This window comes from Neolamprologus brichardi, chromosome 23 (assembly GCF_056152115.1).
Source record: "Neolamprologus brichardi isolate AB-2024 chromosome 23, ASM5615211v1, whole genome shotgun sequence".
Lineage (NCBI taxonomy): Eukaryota > Metazoa > Chordata > Actinopteri > Cichliformes > Cichlidae > Neolamprologus > Neolamprologus brichardi.
This window is the reverse complement of record NC_142125.1, coordinates 41,916,375-41,929,825: the sequence shown is the minus strand read 5'-3', so window position 1 is coordinate 41,929,825 and position 13,451 is coordinate 41,916,375. Positions and strand designations below refer to the sequence as shown.

General features: G+C 40.6%; 2 protein-coding genes across 5 annotated transcripts; both read left to right on the top strand.

The window, feature by feature from the left end:
* On the top strand, positions 1 to 1,741 carry LOC102797337 (uncharacterized). 4 transcript variants are annotated; one of them, XM_087836271.1, is made up of 7 exons: positions 1 to 170; positions 254 to 324; positions 424 to 558; positions 1,067 to 1,113; positions 1,190 to 1,276; positions 1,376 to 1,648; positions 1,721 to 1,741. In XM_087836271.1, the coding sequence occupies exons 1-7, from the start codon at positions 1 to 3 to the stop codon at positions 1,739 to 1,741; spliced, it is 804 nt and encodes a 267-aa protein (XP_087692397.1). The 4 variants fall into 4 exon arrangements, with proteins under 4 accessions (XP_087692397.1, XP_087692396.1, XP_035772447.2 ...); XM_035916554.2 differs by lacking the exon at positions 1,721 to 1,741 and having other exon boundaries at positions 41 to 183; positions 1,376 to 1,435; positions 1,517 to 1,714; XM_087836270.1 differs by lacking the exon at positions 1,721 to 1,741 and having other exon boundaries at positions 1,376 to 1,714.
* A 1,680-nt stretch (positions 1,742 to 3,421) lies between these two features.
* LOC102797980 (uncharacterized) lies at positions 3,422 to 10,093 on the top strand. The gene is made up of 6 exons (XM_087836177.1): positions 3,422 to 3,695; positions 7,063 to 7,555; positions 7,825 to 8,074; positions 8,410 to 8,659; positions 8,740 to 9,307; positions 9,484 to 10,093. The coding sequence occupies exons 2-6, from the start codon at positions 7,089 to 7,091 to the stop codon at positions 9,890 to 9,892; spliced, it is 1,944 nt and encodes a 647-aa protein (XP_087692303.1). The 5' UTR covers positions 3,422 to 3,695; positions 7,063 to 7,088; the 3' UTR covers positions 9,893 to 10,093.
* Positions 10,094 to 13,451: the final 3,358 nt, after the last annotated feature.

The window sequence follows — 13,451 nt, the reverse complement described above, 5'->3', positions numbered from 1 at the left end:
ATGGAAACCGGGCAGAGAAAACGCTCGGCTTACTTCACCCCACTTGAAATAGATATTCTGCTGGCTGTATATGGAGAGTACGGACACGTTTTTAGCAAGAAAGGCAACACGGCTGCAGCAGCAAAGGAGAGAGAACTGGCGTGGGAGAGAATCGCAGCGCGTGTAAATGCGTGAGTTGAAACGGTAAATAGTAAATACACGTGAACCCTGAGATGCATTTACAGGCGAATTTTCACTCGTAATTTTAATGAAGGTGCAATCCCACGGGAACAAAAAGGACTTGGCAGCAGCTGAAAATGAAATATAAAAACATAGTTCAAACAGGTAAGGCCCACTTTTTCTTTTGTTTATGAGTCCATAATTATTTTTTTTAAACCCACAGGCCTAATATCCTGCTCAGATTAACATATGGCTTCAATTTAGCTAACAGAAAGAAGGCAGAGGCTCGCAAAGTGGTTGAAGGGGCACCTCCACCCATGCTGACGGAGGCAGAAGAGGTTTCCAAGAGTAAGGATGCTGGATGCCCGGTGGCTGAGCCCGCAAGTGTCTGCATAAAATGTAATTATTTATCGCACACACATACATGAAATTTGAATATGTGGGATGAAATTCTCATTTCCTTCCTTTTTATAAACATAACCAAGTAAATTTTAGTGCCAACAGTTTAAGAGTTAAAGTGAAAGTAAAATGCAAAGCATAAAGAATCAAATGCAACAAACAAACAAAATATCGAATTCATTTATATCTCTTTAAAAAATAACTAAAAACTTCAGGAACCATCTCAGCCAGACTCTTTGGCCACGTCTGACCAAAGTACATAGTGAGTTACAAATTACAATTCACACGTGTTTTAAATGGGATCATTTCTGTCTGCATTGTCTCAACTAAAGGTACATTTGGTGAAACAGTAGCTAAACTTCTTCATCAGCAGTGCAGTACTGATCCTTGTTACTAGTATTAGCTTGGACATGCATTTTCCATAATGTCTTTATTACTTAGGAATGCTGTTCCCTGCTGACTTATTCGTAATGCCATCATGTGCTCACCTGCATATTTATTTCAACAGTTGCTGATGGCCTTGATGAGACAGAAGCATTTCCATCCCTTCCATCTGTAAGTAGGTGACTGAGTGCTCCTCAGATATTCCTAAAGAAAGGTTTCTAAAACAGAATGTTGCTCTTCATCACAGGAAGCAGACGAAGATGACGATAAGGATACATCATCTGCTGAGAAAGAACCAGATAGACCTAGTGAGGTGCACACCATGACAGTAGAGGTATGTGTTAGTTGTGTGTTCTTGTATTTGAAATGTGCAGTGATGACAATGACTGGAAAACAACCTTCATATTCATGTTTTTATCTTTTAAATTAACAGAGCAAGGCCGAACATCATCAAGAGGAAGCTCCACCAACTACCCCAGCACATATCAACACAGTGAGACGTTCGATGCCATTCTGCATTTTCATAGCTTTATTTAAACTGCACCACATTTCAAGCCATTCTTACATTTTACAGTTACCAGTTAAAGAAATGTACAAAATGCACCTCATCCAAACAATGACAAAAACTGACAGAGAAATCACATACTTGGATCGTCAGATTAGAAAGACAGATCTGGAAATTGAATTACTGGAGCACCAGTTAGAGGTGGGTAACATGTTACAGGTGGTTACTCTCAGATAAATCCACGAATGGTAACGGTTGGTTTTGTGTTTGTAGGAAATAAAGAAGAACAAATAAAATGTTGAATAAAGAGTCCTCATTTATCCTCTGGGGGTGGGGTAAACGAATCTGAAAAGCGATTTTAGCAAATGGTTTCTAATGAACGTTTTCAGGGTGAACAGGATCCTCTTCCCCAGGTTCATCCACTCATATGTCAGGGTGCTGCTAAGAGAGGCAATATTACAGAGAACAACACCACAATGATGTCGCATGTTCTCTCTGATGATACCTGGAGTCTATGCAGACACTGGAACCAGGATTTGAATATTCCTAGAGTCATGTCCACCCAGAGATGGGGAAGTTTAATTACAGCAGCTACAATCCAAAGGATAATCATGAAGGAGCTTGCAAAGAAAAGCGTCTGGACTTCTTTAAGTTACTTGAAGATGTTTCACCTCTCATCCGAGAGGCTTCTTCAGTTCTAAGATCAAATGGTGGAGAGTCCCAGATGACATTACAATGACCTGGATGACTGAGAACCTTCACAGACATATAATCATGAAGTATAACTGAAGGATTTGTACATCAGTCACCTGCTGTGCTACAGAATTCCTCTTTAATTCTCCTTCTTACCTTACGAGATTTCGTATTTGGAATACTACAAAATTTTGTAGCTCATGTTCAAGAGAAAAGTAAATCTTTCTAACTGGTGCATAGTTTATGTGTCATAAAGGAAACCCCTGATGGTAACAAAGCAAACTGCCACACAAAGGTTAGTCTGATGTGAAAAGCACGACCTCGCTGTGTTATATTTGATATGTATAAGGTTGGAGCAAGTTGTTCGTAATGGAGACATTCAACGAGATGCTCATCTGGGAATGAAAAAGACTTCTAATCAGGGTGTCACGCACAGAGATCTGAAAGATCTTCCAGGCATGGTGACACTATATTCTGTAAAACTGACGGGTCAGTAGGCAGCGAGTTTATACCTGTTAATCTCTGAGATAGATCTTAATCTGCTCTGGTGCAGGTTTGGTTCAAGGCAGGTATGTGCAACAGTGCAACTTCTGGTACTGATCGGATGCTAAGTAATTACATGGCCGGTACCGATACCGATATTTTGATCTGACAAAGGCAGCTTATGTCTGGGTGAGCAGTGCGTCATGACTTATGAGATTAATCATCAAGTTACTAATTCTTAACACATTTTAATGAGCACTGAATCACTAAATCAGGTTATCAGGTTGTTTTGAAACTGGGGTTTTTGGGGACCTGAAATATAAACAAACCTGTCTCTTAAGAAGTTTGTGTTAACTTCCATTGTTTAAAAGCGAGGCTGTAAATAAAATAGATGTGACAGTCAGTGCAAAAAAGTCCTGACATTTACAGCTACGGTGGGCTACATACTGGACATGGAGGATTGAAACAAAATATCAGCCCTGTTATGCTAGCATCGACCCAATACCTGTTGGTATCGATACAATAGACTTTGTTTTAACTGAAATAAACAGTATTTGTTTTGATCTGCTCGCCTCTGATTCACAGCATAAGTTACCATGGCGATTTAATCCTGTGAGAAGTGAACCCCCTTCATAGTGTAGGTAACCCTGAAGTTACCTACATAAGCCAAAATCCTGCTTTGTAGTTTAAGCTTCTGCTCCGGTATCAGGTTATATTTGTTTTGATCTGCTCGCCTCTGATTCACAGCATAGCTTAAACCAGGTAAAACTTTCACTTTCATGCTGCTGAAAGCTCAGATTTAAAGCTCAGTACAGCCAAGCTACTGACTTTGCTCTGTACTTCAACGCATCTGTCCAGTTTTCTTTTCTTTTCCACCATGGACTGCATGGTTTCATACAGTTGTGTGTTTCACGAGAGACCCCTGAAGGCCACACTGATTGGAATCTCGGAGCAGCTGAGAGACAAACGCGCTGAGCCCGGAGAGAGACGGGAATGGTTTTGGAAACAGCGGCGTGTTATGAAAGCAGCCGGGAAAGCGCGCAGCTACAGGTGTTATAGCTGCCTGCCACAGGTAAGTTTCACTCTGAGAAATGTGGGAAACCTCCACAGTGGATAACTCCGCTAGCTGATGGGAAGAAGCTGTTAACTCCGAAGTGAGACCCTAAACTGTGCTATTCACAAATGTGTAGTTTTATTTTAGTACATTTAAAAAGTTGTTTTACCTCGAAAATCTGTAATTTGTCACATTTCTTGTACGCAAACGGTTTTACTCCACAAATTAGCTGAACAGTCACGTTTTTAGTTTGCCGTCGGTTTATTCTTCTGTTTTTTCGTTTACATAAAGTGATTTCTCCCCTAAGGCTTACTTTCTGTGGAGAACTTAGCATGCCAAAAGAAACAAGCAAATTAGTTAAATTTTTATTACTTTTCTGTGTCAGTTGTTATTTGCTTGTTTCCAGCGTAGAGTCATCAATATATTTGCTTTGCTTTGTGTTACGAAATGGACATTTCTGCTGCTTTGCTATCATCTTAGCTAACTGACCTCAGTTATAGAGGCTATAAAATGGAGAGAATCTTTGGGTGTAGGACCTTGTTGCATTGACCGTCTGCTGACCTGACACATTTGGCCATGAACCTAACTCCTCACTGCTGCTATTACCCCCACCCTCTGATGAACCCCACGCACCCTATGCATTGCTATAGCATGTCTCATTACTTGCAGGGTATTGTGAATGACTCTGGTATGTGTGCTTTGAACTCCACTATCATATTAGACATTCTTTAAATCCATAGGGAGCAATCCATTCTAATATTGAACTGCTGGAAGCTTGCGTCATAAAGAGACCTTAGTTTAAGAGGCAGTTCTTGGAGGAGCTTGAGCTGAATTCAGCAGGCTGTAATACCTTGTGCAGTTGTGATAATGCTCGAAATGATTTATGAAGGAAAATCTCATCATCTAGTGTCTGTTGTTTGTTTTGTTAGTCTTCAGTAGTGAGTTCATCATACCCAGGGTGCCATTCTGTTATCAGGCTTCTCTTTAGTGCATGGCTATTCAACTAAGAAGTTAGTTGGGCCAGATTTTCAAACCGAGGAATTTATCTGGGCCAGATATTTTTTTTGCAGCCAGTAAGCAGCAGATCATGATCAATTTCAAACCCACACAACTGTTTTGAAAAACAAGTAATTCTTTTTATTCCTTTTTCCCCTGTAAATCTGGTGACCTCACAAATGCACACCAAAAGGTCCGTTTAAAAAAAAAAAAAGAAAAAAAGGGAGCTATAACTAAACTATTTTTTTTGCACATTTGAAATAATAATAATTAAAAAAAACCCACTTTGATAATTCCCTTTCAAATTAAAATAAATATTTTGCTGACCACTCACTTTTCCTGCCATGGATGGAGCCCATCCGTCACAAGTATACAGACACGCTTCATATCCAGACCATTTTCCTCAAAAAGAGCTGAAATCTTCTCAAACATTATTTCGCCAGCTGTGTGTCCCTCTAACGTTAGCAAGCCGAGCAATTTCCCATCCAAAAAACGGACATATATGCACAACTGTGCATTATCAGTTCTGTCTGTGATCTCCTGCTATAGACATTACATCAGTTTTCTTCAGGTTATCTAACAGCATTTCAAACTCGTCTGACGCCAGAACTTCAACTCTACGAATATTTGAACTGTCCTACAGGGGTACGTTTTTAATAGCAGATGTCACACTTACTTTAATTTTTTCGTCACTTATCACCACATCCACCACGGCCAGCATGCAGTATTTCACTGTTTCAGAATCTGTGAAAGGCCTTTTCTTCTTCTCCAAGAAGCAAACACGAAGGGAAGATGCTGCAACTCTCTCTTGGGCTGTACATGACCCTCACCATGGTAGTACAACTCCGGTTGTAAGATTATTAAACTCGCAGTTAAACTGTACTTTTGCAGCCCTCTCCTGAGATTGCTCTGGAAAGTTTGTGTAGAAAGTCTGGTGTTTGTCATTGTGGTGCTTGTGTAAGTACCGCAACACACTCACTGCAAACTAAACACATTGGTTTGGCATTTGGATTTGGCGTTAAATGAATAAGTATTTGTCAGTCCAGGCAGGGTTAAACTGATAGTTTTCATTGTCAAATTTACGCGTTTGAATTGGGAAAGACGTGCTGTTGTCGCATCATACATTACGATGATTGACATCACGGTGCATTGTGGGTTAAATATTGCTAGGCTACTAGGAGTGTTGCATTCAGTCTACACTACGCTGTAGGAATTTTTTAAAAATTAATTAATGAATAAATTTTTTGCGTTTTCTGTGTTTCTGCCAGGACCACAGGCAGGGCCACTCGCAGGTTGCTTCTGGGCCGCATTTGGCCCGCGGCCGCCATTTGAATAGGCTTGCTTTAGTGCAACATCAACAGTCAGAGGGAACAGGCACACAGTGCTGGTTATCAGATTGCTAAGTTAACCCAATCACAAAAATGAAGTTTACTGGCAGCAGAATTGATGATAAAATTATGCTGTAGTAAAGATATGAAACTGTTACGCCCAATACAGACTGAAAATAACACTGCTGCTGCAGACACACCAGCTGAGGGAGAGAAAAAAGCAGTTTGCAGTAGTTTAGTGTTAAAAGAAACCAGAATAAACACGAAGGCTTAGTCTGCATTCTGTGTGGCGTTTGACCAAGTGTGAAATGTTTATTTTATTGTTTTATTTTATTGTCAATCCATGTTTTTGTGTATTGCACTTTAAAAAAAACTCTTATATATAATTGTAACTGTTTTTAAGGTGCTTTATAAATGAAACCTGGCTCAGCTTTGTATCTTTAGTTCATCTATCCACCAGATTTCTGTGGTCACAGGAAAGATAACTCCACCAGCTCCAAGTTCAAACTCATAATCTGATTACAGAATGCCTGCACGCTGTTAATGTAGGAAACATCCGTTTACTCTTAATTTCTTCTGTGATTTGCTTTGTTTTTGCACTTTTTTTTTTTTTTTCCATAATTTCCCAGGTTTTTGCCAACAATAATGCTCAAAAGTCACACAGTTTAAAACAAATCAACTGTCTGGTTCACTACAAACAACTATTCAGACTGGTGCTCTGCTCGGCCCCAGCAATTAGAAAGTGAACAAAACCCTTCAGTGTTCGGAGGATGTTTGTTTCGTTGGAGAAACTGTAAAATCTGATGTATTTTTACATCATCAAACTTTAACTCTAAACAGGGACAAAGATACAGTGACTTGTGTTGATCAGATTTAAATTCAAAACTACAATATTGTCATAAATCATAAAGTAAATGTTCACCATTCTAGAAGCAATAAATAAAATGAGCCACACCTCACTGAGTTGTTTTTGTTATTTTTAAATGAAGTATTAATAATATTGTTGGTAGAGCCTCTGTCATCTCATTAACTCCACGTTTACTTTCCCTCTCTGCATGCAGCAGGTTTAAAGGTTGTCCTGAATGAAATGGCAGAAGGGTACGACTGGTTCGCCAACCAAAGAAAATCTCCACCTGCTTCCTGTTCCCCTCTTTCATGTCACGACAGCAGCTCCATCCAAAAATGTCTGCCAGTGAAAACTCTGCAGCCTTTCTCGAATGATGGTAAAATTGAGCATGACGAAGACTCTGGGGGCCGTCAGGTGAACGAGGGTCCTTCGCCTCATTTGTATGAGGAACTTTTCTGTGCCGGTCAAACTTCCCTCCCTCTGGGCCACCTGGCCAGTGCCCTCATGACCTCGTGTGGGCTGCAGACTGATGTGGTGAAACAAGGTTACCTGGGGAAGCTGGAGCGGAACCACAAGAGATATTTTGTCCTCAGAGCAGGAAGTCACACCGGGCCGAGCCGACTCGAGTGGTACAAGAGCCAGGAGAAGTTCACGGCAAAGGAGAAGTCTTCTGGCAAAGCTGCGCTGTTTGGGTCGAGCAAACAAGGGTCGGTAAAAGTGACTTTATATGTGAAGCCTTTAACCGAGGCTCGTAGTTTCTATTAAGTCACATTAAGTGGTACAAAATTATCATACTAGTGTATTTGTTTGTTGTAATACAGCACCCTCAAACGGATGTTTTTAGTAGTTTCTTTATAAATCTCTAAATAATAATACAGTTAAAACTATTTCAACTTTTAGCAGGTAGTCCTAAATTTTTCATTTCATTTCATTTTCATCTGAAGAAGCATTAAAATCGAACTATTTAACTCCCCAGAGTGATTTACTTGCGCTGCTGTCTTGGCGTGAGCCGGATTGCCAGTTCCCGGAAAGGCCACAGTGTGGCGTTGTATCCCAAGGATCAGACCATGGTGCTGGTGATGGAGGACCAGAAGGAGCAGGAGGATTGGTATGTAGCCCTTAAGAAACTGATGGAGGAAGAGCAAAACGATGAAGAGTATGGCGAAGGGGCTGATGAAGACGATGATGGCTATTGCACTCTGCCCCCTGCTGCTTTCTTTAAAGAGGTTAGAGCACTTTTCGGTTGTAGTTAAGATCATAAACAGTTGATTAAATATACTGAATTTAATAACATCTTGATCAAAGCGAGTAGCTTCCCTGATACTCAGAATCAATCAGAAATGGTAAATATGACAACCTTATTCTCAATATTACACATTTATGCCACACAAGTGCTGTACCTCCTTCAACAAGAAACCTAATCTAATGATTAAACATAAAAGGACTGTGCCGAATTCATATTTTCATCAGATGGCTGCTTTGACACCCTCAGCTAATTCAAAATAATAATAAAAACCTCCCAGCTGTCTTTCTCCAACCTGTTTCTTTCACCTTGTCCAAGGTTTGGCCCATTACGGTGAAGCCCAGAGGTCTGGGTAGCTCCAAGTCCCTCACTGGTGAGAATCGGCTCTGCCTCACAGCAACATCTCTGATCTTGGTGAGAGTGGGTGCAGGAAATGATTTGCCATCCGTCACGATACCTTTGTTGAGCGTTCGCCGCTTTGGCCACTTGGAGGGCTTGTTCTACTTGGAGCTCGGCAGGTCTGCACCAAATGGTCCTGGAGAGATTTGGATGGAAACAAATGACCAAGGTAATGAAACAAACAAACAAATGTTGTGTTGAGGCCTGACTGGATAAAAGTAAAGAGTGTGACTCATATGTTCTTTACAGGAAACAGAATACTGGCCCAGCATATTCACGAGGCAGTTCGGGAGGCAGTTCGGGCGCTACGAGTTCTTCCAGATTTGAGCTGCTCTCCAGTCTCCAGTCAGAGTCAGAATAAAGGCCTTCTGGCCTCGAAACGCTGCAGACCTAAATACAGAAACAGAATGGTGAATGTAAGACCACAGCGTCCCTTAGTCTTGTTCCCCAGAAGTCCTGACATACAGACTAGTCCTGCACAGTCTTGTGTAAAGCCCCTCGAACCAGACGAAACAAATCCTGAATCATCTCCGAGCTCGAGCTTTAATTTCAGCCCTTGCAGATCTCAGAATAGATCCATTTCTGAAACTTGGAGTGACATGGAAATGAAGATGGACCAATGTGATGCCGCAGCCTGCGAGATGCAGGAGTCCGTTGACGACAGGGAGGGACTGGGATACATGATCATGTCCCCTCATGTTAGCCGCAGCTCATCTGTGTTATCTCATGATGACTATGTTACCATGGCAAGCCCACATAAAAATAGCCAACCGGCTTACTCGTCATCCTCTGCGTCTCTGCAGACATCATTCATCAGGCAAGTCTTTTTCTTACCTATATTGGTACTAGTAGAATATATGATCTTGAAACAATGGCTGAAATACTTTTGACAGAGGGTACTGCAAATAAAAATGTCAGAATTGATCAACGTGTTTTTGGTTAACCTTGGCTGCCAGTTGTGTAATTTCTAGAGTAAAACTTTTGTCGTTTTAGCTCCTCCTCTGACAGCAGCTCTCCCCTGGACCCGCCTCATCATCTGACCAATGAGCACAGTCGGCCACACTGGCTGATGACACCAGCCCAACAGTCAAAAATGGATGCTGACCAATCGCAGATGAGCATCAGTTGCTCCACTGAACCACAAGTTGATGCAAAGGAGGAAGGCAGTAAAAGCTCAGCACAGACTGGAGTCACTTCTCCTTTAGGGAGCATTGATGGGTCTGACCTGAAAAGTCCATTTGTCCCATTTGGATCAGGCTGTAGTGGGCCGATCCAGGCTAGTTTCCACTTGGATACAGATCAGTCTAGTCAATTCCAAGCTGTACCAGACCAGTCTAGAATTAGAAGATGCTGGCTGTCATTGCTTCTGCCTGCTTGCCTTCAAGCTGAGGACGCATCCTGAGTGTTTGTAATGATTTAATGTTTTGTTTGAATCTCAGTGTAAAGAAAAGCTGAGTATTTATAGGTCACTTTACAAATGAAAAACTTGAAAATGAAAATAAATATTTCAGTGAGATTGTTGCTGACACTTGTTGCACTTGATCACTTGCAGTCGTTGCACATGAAAAGAGAAGCTGGGACTAATGTCTTTACACAGTTTAGTAATGAGGATACTTTTGAGAAAAATAAAGTTGATGTTTTACAGTTTGTCTGTAAAAGCGCACAGTGTGCCTCTTTTTGTCAGTGGGTGTTGTTTGGGGGGGTTTCTTCTGCTTGGAGTCTTGTTGTTTCGTGGAGAAAAAAATGTTAAATAAAATGACATAAAATGAGTTTTTCTAAAAGTTTTTCTTCCCCTGTTTGGTAAAAATTGTAAATGCCAGTTGATAAAATGCAAGTGATGCATTATGTCTAATCCGTCTGTTAACACGTCACTAACTGTTCTCTAGTGAGACTTTAACACAACATATTAACACTATATTTAAAACGGTAGGGAATTAAGTGTTGAGTGTGGCTTAAGTCTTCATGTGAGGCTGGTGACTGTTAAGCTTATTTCTAGCTTCAAAATAGATTTTTAATATGCTACCATGTCAATGGATTTGTGAACATGTATATCATATGCACAACTGTGTGTGGCCTATCTCCATTCAACTAAAGTGCAGTTCTCTACAATACTCTAATTAAATTCAAATGTAGGAACATTTCCATTCCTGTATCATCAATACAATGGGCACAATGACCTAACACTGTTGTATTGCAACATGCAGTAGTGTCCAAAAGTCTTGAGCCACCCTCTTATTTCTTTATATTCTGCTAGGAAAATGGGTGCAATGAACCATTTGCAAGCATACATGGAAATACAGGATATAACGCAAAAACAGTTGTAGTACTTTAATGCTTAGCACAGCCTGAAGTATTTTAGGCAGCTTTTAAGTAGTCTTCAGGGATCGGGACACTCAAAGCTCTTCTTTGGATGAGAAAAAAAGATGCAACTGTAGCTGTAGTATTGATTCTGATATAGTGCAGGCCTGAGCCTGGCAGAGCAGTTACTGCAAATAAATGCAGATGTGGCCATCAGGAACATCATGGAAGCCTTTTATGCTTAAACATAAAAGCCACGTCGTGGGGTATGAACCCAAAGAGAAGAAAAACAGGATTTGTCTGTGTTTGCAATTTTACTGAAGAACAAGCTGTTTTCTAGTTTGGGAAATTGACTTCGGCTGTGATCTTGCAATACTGTCTGTGGCTTTTTCCTGTTGAAATATAACACACTGCTCTTCTTTATTCGAGTAGGTGTCAAATTCTTACTAAGCTGTAAAGCAGTGTCACTGCTGAGCACTACTGCTGCTCATCCCTCTAAGTCTGTACACAAACAAAAGTCAATGACTAACTTTGTTATTATTGCATGCTGTAGCACTTAAGAGTCTGTGTGTTCTTAGTGTTTTCTGTAATTTCAGTGTCCTGAATGGTTCTAGGAATCCTCACAATAACAAACGGTGCTTTATAGAGGCTGTAACAACAATTACATGCAATGCTGCCTCTGTAACTGTGCAGCTGTGCTTCGTTTTAACATTATTCCACCTAAAATCATGTCTCACTAATGCATTACTATGTTCTCTGTATGTACTGTACTAACTCACTGCGTCACTTATTCAGATGTGTTTTCTTGCCTCTGTGGACATAAACACACTCAGATGGTTTTTGTGGTAATGACTGGCATGTGTCTGATCCTGCCACTAACACATGACAACGTCAGGAGCCTCAGCACCATCCGGCCTGCTTAGAACCTGAAAGGAAGACTTTCTCTTTTTGAAAAGTGTTGTCTTTTCTTGTGTGTGTGTTTAGCCTCATGCTTTTGAATGTTCAAATACTGGTCCAGAGAAGAACAGACCACTATTGAGTTAAGGCCTGGTCACCAGGCACTCCCAAACAAGCTCCCTCACCAGACCTAGCATCAGGATGGGGTCTCCACCGGTGTCCCTGGGTATCTCCAGTAAGGTTTATATATTCAATCAGTTTATGGACTGATTTCATATTTTGAGTTGCACTTAGTCTGACCCCTCACCCAGGACCATTTGCCCTGACAACATTGCTCCTGAAATCTAACATCTCATCACAATAAGGTGAGTCCTGACACATACAGGGTCTCCGTCAAAAGGAATCATCTAAGGTGCGTTAGGCATCTGATCAGGGTGCCTAATGCATCCTGCACTGGAGTCTTAGATGAGGCGTTTTGGGCTTGTCCCACAGATAGGAGACCATGGGAGACCAGGGCAGGATGGGAAGATTATGTGTGATGACTGGCCTGGAAACCAAATGGTAGAAGTGCTGGAAGAGGCAGCTGGGGAAGTGAAGTCTGGGCATGTATGGTTAGTACTACCCTATGACCCAGACCTGGATAAATGACTGATAGTGGTATTTAAAAATGCTTGTTGATATGTTTTTAAGACACATCAGTAAAATATATTTTGCACATTTATGCTATTAGACTCTGGAGCTCCCTCATATTCAATGTGATTCACTTACCAAAACAAAAAAGATGTGCAATAAACAATCTGAGTGAATTTGACAAAGACAGTTGGTGATATCAACAGATATTAACATTATTGTTAAATGGAAAAAATGTGTTTTTGCAAAGATTATCATCATGTACACAAAATCTGATACATGATTACAATTGTCATTGTTAATGTATGCTGTGATCAGTTAGTGCTCATTTAAAAGTTTAGGAATTGTTGTGCCCATGGTGCAGTTGTCATATTTCTCATTGAGATTTCCTTTGAAAGGAAACATGACATGTGGAGTTTTTATGAAATGACAGAGCAACAGCTCAACTACAATAGGCTCATCCCAAACTGGATTTTTTTATTCTATTAAAGCCATAACTAAAAAAAATGTACTGCGAGAATTTAATCTTGAATTAAAAATGTTTCCTCTTGTAGCCATTGTGTGAATTCTGCGGTGAACATGTTGCCCCATGTGATTTGATCTGTGAAGGAGAACGAGAAATGCACGCCACTTTCTTTCTGAAACACTTTCTAAGACACTGTCAATATTCAGCTTTGTTCTTACATACACAATTTTATTTTGCATTTCTGGGGGCAGACATTTAATTTGGTTATTAGCTTTCTAGGGTTTTTTTTGTGTGTGTTTGTTTGTTTGTTTGTTTGTTTGTGTGTTTTGCCATTTCACTTTTTTATCAAGCTTTTTTCCAGGATGGGATCATGTTTATATTTCTACAACTGCATATTTTGGAAGATTTTGCTTCTCTATGTACAAACTGCTTCCAGCACTGTTGCACAGCACAACAATGCAACGCCTTTCAGTGGTTTCAACAAATTGATGCAGTTGGAGCAATGTGTAATACTTTAACCTTTCAGTATTTACAATCAGAATTGGTGGGGTGGAGCAGTTTCCTCTCTACGTGTTTCAACATCAGCAACTTCCCCCTATAAGAAACACAACAGAGCAGGATCAGTGGTGAGAAACTTGGACTTCTGGATGCTAATTGGTCTCTCTCAGTG

Coding starts and splice junctions, on each gene's coding strand:
- LOC102797980 (XM_087836177.1), top strand. CDS start 7,089: ATGGCAGAAGGGTACGACTGGTTCGCCAACCAAAGAAAATCTCCACCT. Junction 8,660..8,739: donor GATGGAAACAAATGACCAAG/GTAATGAAACAA, acceptor TGTTCTTTACAG/GAAACAGAATACTGGCCCAG. Junction 9,308..9,483: donor CTGCAGACATCATTCATCAG/GCAAGTCTTTTT, acceptor TTGTCGTTTTAG/CTCCTCCTCTGACAGCAGCT.
- LOC102797337 (XM_087836270.1), top strand. CDS start 1: ATGGAAACCGGGCAGAGAAAACGCTCGGCTTACTTCACCCCACTTGAA. Junction 325..423: donor TAAAAACATAGTTCAAACAG/GTAAGGCCCACT, acceptor GCTTCAATTTAG/CTAACAGAAAGAAGGCAGAG. Junction 559..1,066: donor CGCAAGTGTCTGCATAAAAT/GTAATTATTTAT, acceptor TTATTTCAACAG/TTGCTGATGGCCTTGATGAG.